Source organism: Juglans microcarpa x Juglans regia, chromosome 6D (genome assembly GCF_004785595.1).
Source record: "Juglans microcarpa x Juglans regia isolate MS1-56 chromosome 6D, Jm3101_v1.0, whole genome shotgun sequence".
Classification (NCBI taxonomy): domain Eukaryota; kingdom Viridiplantae; phylum Streptophyta; class Magnoliopsida; order Fagales; family Juglandaceae; genus Juglans; species Juglans microcarpa x Juglans regia.
The window spans coordinates 11,497,052-11,505,663 of record NC_054604.1 but is presented as its reverse complement, the minus strand read 5'-3'; the positions used below and the strand labels follow the sequence as shown (position 1 = coordinate 11,505,663).

The window sequence follows — 8,612 nt, the reverse complement described above, 5'->3', positions numbered from 1 at the left end:
CCATTAATTTGATTTTTATCAAGTATCTTTCCATCAAAAATTAATGGTGGCTTCATAGAAGATGGAAGGAGAAGCATTGGTGTGGTACTAAGATGCTTTGGACTCGAGGGAGTTCAATTCTTGGGAATCTTTAGTGGTAGCAATGCAAGTCAGATTTGGACTATCTACTTATGATGATCCAATGGAAGCATTAACCAGACTTAAACAAACAACTTCTATTAGTTTGTATAAATCTCAATTTGAAGTATTGTCAAATAGATTGAAAGGCTTGTCTGAAAAACATAAGCTGAGCTGCTTTGCTAGTGGATTGAAAGATGAGATAAGACTGCCTGTAAAGATGTTTAATCCACTAAATCTTGGAGCTGCTTTTGGTTTAGCCAAAATGCAGGAGGAGTATGTGTTGTCCTCGAGGAAACCTTGGAGACAGATTGGGCATTATAGTGATAAGTGGCCCATTGACCATGGGGGTGATCTATCTATTAAAGGACAGAAGAGCATGGTTCCTGTAAGGAAAATTACTTCTGCTCAAATGGATGAAAAAAAGGAAAAAAGACATTTGTTATCATTGTGATGACAAATGGAGTCCTAACCATATTTGCAAGGCCTCAAAAGTGTATTTTTTGCATGGGGAAACTAGTGTTGAGCATGAAGTGGTTGACAGTAGTGTAGGAGAATTGTTGCCTACATCTGATGAAGAAGGGAAGAAGGGCAATGAAGAGCTTGAGGTCTCATTACATGCCATCTCAGGTTGCATTAATAGTAATGCTATAAAGTTACTGGGGAAGATTGGTTCCATGTCTATTGAAATTCTTGTAGACTCAAGTTCCACTCATAATTTTCTAGATCATTTGGTAGTAGAATCTTCGAAGTTGAAGGTGATAGAGGATGGTGGTTTGCAAGTTAGAGTGGCAAATGGAACTAAAATATTCAGTCAGGGTATAGGTGAAGAGATGATTAGTATTCAAGGTACTAAATTCAGAATTCCATTTCATGTCCTCACTCTTGGTGGCTGTGACATTGTGTTAGGAGTTCAATGGCTGAAGATATTAGGTCCTATTCAATGGGATTTCACTAATATGTCTATGCAGTTTGAAGTTAAGGGCAGGAAGTTGTCATTACATGGTATTAATTCTGATGTGACAGAATGGGAAGCTAGAGCTAATCTGTTGAAGTCTTCTTTTGTTAGAAAGCAAGGGTGGTTATTGCAATTGGTGGCAGTGGAACTAAGGCTGGAAAAGGTTGAGTTGCAAGCTGAAGTACAGGAAGTGTTGCAACAATTTGGGTCAGTATTTGAGGAACCAGTGGGGTTGCCACCAGTTAGAGCCTTTAATCACCAGATTCTATTAAAGGAAGGCACTGCACCAATTTCAGTAAGGCCTTACCAATATCCCCACTACCAGAAGTTTGAGATAGAGAAAATTGTGCAAGACTTGTTGAAGAATGGGGTTATAAGACCTAGTCAAAGTCCATTTTCATCTCCTATTCTGCTTGTTAAAAAAGCTGATGGAACTTGGAGAATATGTATGGATTTTCGAGCACTCAATCAAGCAACTGTCAAAGACAAGTTCCCAATTCCAGTCATTGATGAGCTGCTTGATGAACTTCATGGTGCAAAAATTTTTTCCAGGCTTGATCTCAGATCAGGTTATCATCAAATAAGGGTAAAAGAAAATGACATACCAAAAACTTCATTTAGAACTCATGAGGGCCACTATGAGTTCTTGGTAATGCCATTTGGGCTTACCAATGCACCTGCCACCTTTCAGAGTTTGATGAACCATGTATTCAAGCCTTATCTTCAAAAATTTGTGTTAGTTTTTTTCGATGATATCTTGATTTATAGCCACAACATGGTGGAACACCTTGCACACTTGAAAACAGTATAATCTGTTTTACAATAGCAGTCCTTGTTTGTAAAAAGATCAAAGCAAGTTTGTAGTTACTGAAGTTGATTATCTGGGGCATATTATTTCTGGGAAGGGGGTAATGGCAGATCCAACAAAAATTTCTTCCATGCTTGATTGGCCTATACCAAAAACAGTGAAGGCACTAAGAGGGTTTTTAGGCCTTACTGGTTACTATAGAAAGTTCATCAAAGGTTATGGATCCATTGCTGCCCCATTAACATTGTTATTGAAAAAGAATTCCTTTGTTTGGTCTGTAGAAGCTGAAGAAGCCTTTAATCATTTGAAAGCTGCTGTTGCAAAGCCTCCTATCTTGAAGTTGCCAGAATTTTCTGAAGCATTTACAATTGAGTGTGATGCCTCGGGGGTGGGGCTAGGAGTTGTGTTAATGCAAGATAACCAGCCAATTGCTTTTTTTAGCAAGGCTTTGAAGGACAAGGCATTGTCTTTGTCAACTTATGAAAAAGAGTTCTTAGCACTGGTGTGTGCAGTGGGCAAGTGGAAGCCATATTTGTTGGGTCAGACATTCAAGATCAAAACTGACCAACAAGCACTGAAACATTTATTAGAGCAAAAGGTGGCTACTGAGGCTCAACATAAGTGGATCTCAAAGCTCATGGGGTATGATTTTACTATTGAGTATAAGAGAGGTAGAGACAACAAAGTTGCTGATGCACTTTCCAGAAAAGAGGAGGAAGAGTCAGCCACATTGGCTCTTATTTCATTTCCCACTCCTGTGTGGTTAGAAGAGCTTAAGCAAAGTTATGCATTCTCTGTTGATATTGCTAATCTTTTGGCTGATTTACAACAAGGGAAGCAAGTCTCTAAGCAATTTTCTCTTCAGCAATGACTCATTTTCAGAAAAGGGAAATTGTTGTTAGATCCTTCTTCACCATTTCATCAAAAGGTGTTACAGCATATTCATCATAATCTTGAAGCAGGCCATCTTGGGTATCACAAAACACACTACAGAAAGCTAGATTGGATTTTTACTGGCAATGAATGAGGAAGGACATAAGGAAGTTAGTGAGGGAGTGCCAAATCTGCCAGATGAATAAGCATGAGACTATGCTACCAATAGGGTTACTCCAACCCCTACCTATTCCTCAAAGTCCTTGGCTTGACATTGCCATGGATTTTATTGAGGGCCTTCCAAGCTCAGGTGGTATGTCAGTAATTCTAACTGTCGTGGACAGATTAACTAAATTTGGCCATTTTGTTCCCAATGGCTCACCCCTATACAACCAATAAGGTGGCTGAGGTTTTCTTTAATAGTGTATCCAGACTCCATGGGTTACCTAAGACAATTATGTCTAACAGAGATGTGGTTTTTACCAGTTTATTCTGGAAAGAGTTGTTCAAGATGCAAGGGACTACTTTGGCTTATAACTCAGCTTACCATCCTCAATCTAATGGTCAAGTTGAGGCATTAAATAAGTGCGTGGAGGGTTATTTGAGATCCTATGTGGGATCTAAGCCTAAGAGTTGGTGCACGTGGCTACCAATGGTAGAATGGTGTTATAACACCACTGTACATTCCTCTACTGGGTTTTCACCATTCCAGGCTTTATATGAGTTTCCTACTCCCAAGTTGTTGACATATGTTCTAGGCACTACTGCTAATGATGCAGTGGATCAGCACCTGAAGTCGAGGGATGAGATATTGTCATTGTTAAAGCATAATTTGAAGCAGGCTCAGGAAAGAATGAAGTTGTTTGCTGATAAGAAAAGATCTGAGAGGGTGTTTGCAGTAGGTGATTGGGTCTTTCTCAAGTTGCAGCCTTATAGACAAAAGTCTGTTGCCATGAGACACAATATGAAGTTGGCCCCGAGGTATTATGGCTCATTTTAGATCCTTGAGAGGATTGGGTTGGTAGCTTATAAGTTGAATCTGCCCTCCTCCTAAAAAATTCATCCTGTCTTCCATGTCTCTTGTTTAAAGAAGAAACTCGGTGATCAGATTTTTCCATTGTCTACTTTGCCTCCAGTTGACAAAAAAGGTAGTGTACAGCCTAAACCAGAAGCAATTTTGGAGAGAAGGGTGAGGAAAGTCGGGAACCATGCCTCTACTGAAGTGCTTGTCAAATGGGTAGGGGCTGCCATTGAGGATAGTTCATGGGAATTGCTCTGGGACCTTAAAGCTTCATATCCCCATTTGGTGGACACAATTCTGTAATGTGTCACAGATGCCTTGTGGGCAAGGCTTTGAAGAGGTAGGGATTGTCACGGGTGTAGTAGGCGAGGCCTTGAAGAGGAAAGGAAAAAATAGAAGTACAGACTGTGTAGAAGAGGAATAACCGAATTAACAGATTGAGAGTAACAGAAATAACAAAATGAAGTTCCTTAGTGAAACAGTGTGTTTTGGTCTGTTGTAAGGAATAAGTAAAATGTCGCGTTTCATCTTTGTTGCTTTCTTGCTTTGCGTTTAGCTTTTTGTAGTTTGCGTTTTGGGTATTAGAACATTACATTGTTTTCTGCTTCACGACTGCTTCTATAAAAGCAGGAGGGTTCATGTAATTGGCATTAAAGAATTAAGTAAGATAATTTTCTGGAGGTTGAGAATCCCTCGAAGATTCTCTGCAAGATTCACCATGGAATCTTGATCATTCTATTTGAGTTCTTTTTTGTTCATTAATTCCTCTTCCTTGTGTGATTCCGAGTGATTGGCAGTGAGGATCTAAAAAGATCCTTACAATTTGCTCTGTTTTCAAGCTTGAAAACAAGTCTAAAAATGTCTAAAAATGGGTATCAGTTTCTCAAAATTGTTTTTTGATGAATGTTTGTGTTGTTCTCATGTTGTAAGATTAGGAAATAGAAAGTCGAGAACCCACGAGTTTGCTTTCCCATTCACAGACCCCCTTGTAACCATGGACTTTATGTTCATCCCTCTCACATTGTTTCTATCAATGGGAAATGGTCCAGCGATCCTTCCTTGGGTTCAATGGCTCAACTTTTTGAGCAACATTTCGGTTCGGTAATGGATCTATGGAAATCGTAAGGGAGGGGCAGAAGCTTGTGATGGACCATTCTTGTCAATTGTAACTTTCTTTAGAGCAGAAAGAACCAATGTATTTGATTATAATGAAATAAATACAATCTCCTGACTTCCTCTTTGTGGTTCTTGTGAAGTCTAGCCTTCTTACCTCCACTAGCTAGCACCTATCCGGCCTACATAAAACGAGCTGACCATTGGTATCATATTCTATAATACATTTACTAGATACTTAAGTTCAAAGACAAACACAATAACTTCCATGACCACAAATTCCAGCCTACATAAAATGTTTACATATTTCTCTTACAAGAACTCCATATTTAACCATTTAGTTTGTCTTGAAATCCTTAAACCCTTCATAAATAAGGTGTCGTAAGATAACAAAAGAGTGAAAGTAAAGTAAAAAAATAATAGCAGAGTATTTGTTATGATAAGTAGTACCCCTTGGTTTTAATGAATTCATTATGCATGTCTATAGCTGATTGTTTCTCTTTTAAAGTTGTTTTAGTTCATTTTTATGATTTAACTTTACAATATTGGCAATTTGTTCACTCTCCTTTATAATCTATTGTGTAAGATTGCATCTAAAAGTTTTCTTAAAATAATAGCTATAGCATACTATTTCACATTCTTTGCTGCACGAATTTTCTTGGTGCATTTGTTAGACATCTTTATAAAGAATCTTATAGGTTTTGTTATTCATTTGAGAAATTTCATTCTATTCACCAAAAAAAGTCATAGAAGAAAACTTTATTTTGATAAGAAACTTTTAGCACACCAACATGCGTCTTTGTTAAGTTAACAAGTTTTGAATTGGACTAATGAAGGTGCTAGAAACAATAAATTACGGTTATAAAGGAACAACTTTTGTCTTGATGTACCATCATAAATAATGCTATCACAAGCATTATAATCTGAATGAATTGGACAAGGGAGATGCAGGTTTTATTAGGATTGAGCTATATTAACTTATTAGATCTCAAGTTTAAGGATTGGAAGCAATATTTCTGTCATTATTGTCTATGATCTTAGTCTTTTCTTATATATTTCTGTCATTATTGTCTATGATCCTTGTCTTTTCTTTTATAGTTATTTAGTGCTTCAATGTGATAGGTGGTAAATTAGTTTTGAAAATAATTAGTTTTGGAAGTAAATTAAATGTTTGACTTATTGCAAAAAGTTTAAAAAAGCCGCTATTTGAAAACATGTTAAATTCTCTGAACTATTATGCTCCTATATAAATGGTTATACAATTCTTTTTAATGCAGCATGTTAGCATGGGAAAAAGGGAAGAAAACCCATCTCTCTCAACACCATGTAGCTCAAATCCTCCAACCGCGGCATGTTATATGATTATTAACATTTGTTAGGAGTATGTCAACCTCGTACTTGCTAATTATTATTATTATTGTTACGTTAGGATATCTCAACAACTGCTTCAAACTTTCCAAATTACATGCACGGTTACCTTGGACCAGGGCCTGCATGGTCACCAACTTTTATCACATATCCAAATGCATACCAATGTCCAAGCAACATTTAGATAGTGATGTAACTTTGTTATTTAGTTTTTTTTTTTCCTTTTTTTTGGAAGTTTAATTGCTTTCATTTTTAGCAGAATACTGGTTATCCATTTCAATATGGGATGAGACCTCTGACTCCTCCGACTCCTCCCATGGCTACAAGCTCCGGAACGACCGAAAGATTCCAAAAGGATACACCCGGGTGTAGGGAAACTGAAGCACCATGTTCCTCCTCTAGGGTTCATGAACAAGGTGAAGAGGGTAGGCCAGATTCAGGGGAAACTTACGATGGCATTGTCGAGTCACCTCCGTTAGACCGAATGGATGGTGGTGATATGATTGAAGAGCCAAAAGCGGGGATGGAGTTTGATTCTTTTGAGAAATTATTGAGCTATTATAAGCTATATGCTAAAAAATGCGGGTTTGGATCCATGACATAAATGAGTGAAAGTGATGACGAAGGGAGTGTCAGATATGTCACTCTTAGTTGTGCTCGTGGGGGAAAAGCTCAGAATAGGACAATGAATGTCGCCAAACCACGCTCGACAGGAAAGACTAATCGTAAGGCAATGATTAATGCCTTAAAAGTTGAGGGAAAGATGCGGCTGTCCACAGTTCATAATACCCACAATCACGAACTGAGTCCATAGAAATCTCGCTTCTTCCGATGTAATCGCGAAGTTAGTGAGACCGTAAAAAGGGTACTAGATACTAACGACCTGGCTAGCATTCGAATGAACAAGAGTTTCGGATCTCTTGTTGTGGGCGCGGGAGGATTTGAGAACCTCCCATTTTTGGAAAAAGATTGTCACAATTATATCGATAAGGCAAGATATCTACGACTTGGAGCAGGTGGTGCTGGAGCGCTTCGAAACTATTTTTGTAGGATGCAGTACAAGAATCTCAGATTCTTTGCCTTGATGGATTTAGATGATGATGGGAGGTTAAAGAATGTCTTTTGGGCAGATCCATGCGGTAGGGCAGCTTATCAAGATTTTGGTGATGTGGTAACATTTGACACCACATACTTGACAAACATATACGAGATGCCCTTTGCTCCCTTTGTTGGTGTAAACCATCATGGGTAGTCGATTCTCTTGGGAGCAGGGTTAATTTACAGTGAGGACACAGAGACTTTTACATGGTTATTTCAGACCTAGTTGCAATGTATGGATGGTATAGCCCCACCAGCTAGTATTACTGACCAAGATAGAGCAATGAAAAATGTAATTTTTATTGTATTTCCAAAAAGTCGACATAAATTTTGCCTCTGGCATATACTAAAAAAATTCCCCGAGAAGATTGGCTCCCATCGTGCCGACAAAAGTGGCCTAAAAACTCAGCTGATGAAATGTGTGTATGACACTCAAACTATTGAAGAGTTTGAGAAATAGTGGGAAGAGTTAATTAGCATGTATTGCTTGCAAGAGAATATCCGGTTGCAAAGTTTGTATATTGAGCGCACACATTGGGTACCAGTATTTCTAAAGGAGAATTTTTGGGCTGGCATAAGTACAATACAACGGAGCGAAAGCATGAATGCATTTTTTGACGAATATGTTCATGCGAAAACAAACTTGAAGGAGTTTGTCGACCAGTTTGACAATGCCTTGAGAAAGAAAATCGAGAATGAAATCAGCTCGAACTTCCACTCATTTAGCGTTACAATTCCAAGCATATCTAGATCTCCAATAGGAAAGAGACTCCAAGAGTTGTACACGCATGCAAAATTCAGGGAAGTTCAGCAGCAAGTTATGGGTGTGCTTGATATGGATCCATCTCTACTTAGACGGGATGGTGTGAAGAAGACTTACCTGGTAGAAGATGAAATTTGTGTTGAGGAGTTCATGAAACATGTTACATATTATGTAGACTTTAATGAGGAAGACTGCGATGTTAAATGTTCATGTGGATTATTTCAGATGAAGGGGATACTGTGTAGGCATGTCTTGGCCATATTCAAATGTAATGGGATAAAGTATTTGCCAGATAAGTACATTTTAGATCGATGGAGGAAGGACATCAAACAAAGATACACGTTAATCCATAGTACTTATGACACAAGATATTAGCGAGAAGATACTAACAGATATTCAAGTCTGTTGAATATTTGTTATCGGATGATTACTCATGCAGCGGGTTCAAAAGAGCATACTGAAGATGTAACTAAAAAGTTATATGCAATGATTG

General features: G+C 38.2%; 1 protein-coding gene across 1 annotated transcript; it reads left to right on the top strand.

Annotated features, from left to right (window-relative positions):
* Window positions 1-7,957: 7,957 nt before the first annotated feature.
* On the top strand, window positions 7,958-8,494 carry LOC121235377 (protein FAR-RED ELONGATED HYPOCOTYL 3-like). The gene has a single exon (XM_041131727.1). The coding sequence runs from the start codon at window positions 7,958-7,960 to the stop codon at window positions 8,492-8,494; it is 537 nt and encodes a 178-aa protein (XP_040987661.1).
* Window positions 8,495-8,612: the final 118 nt, after the last annotated feature.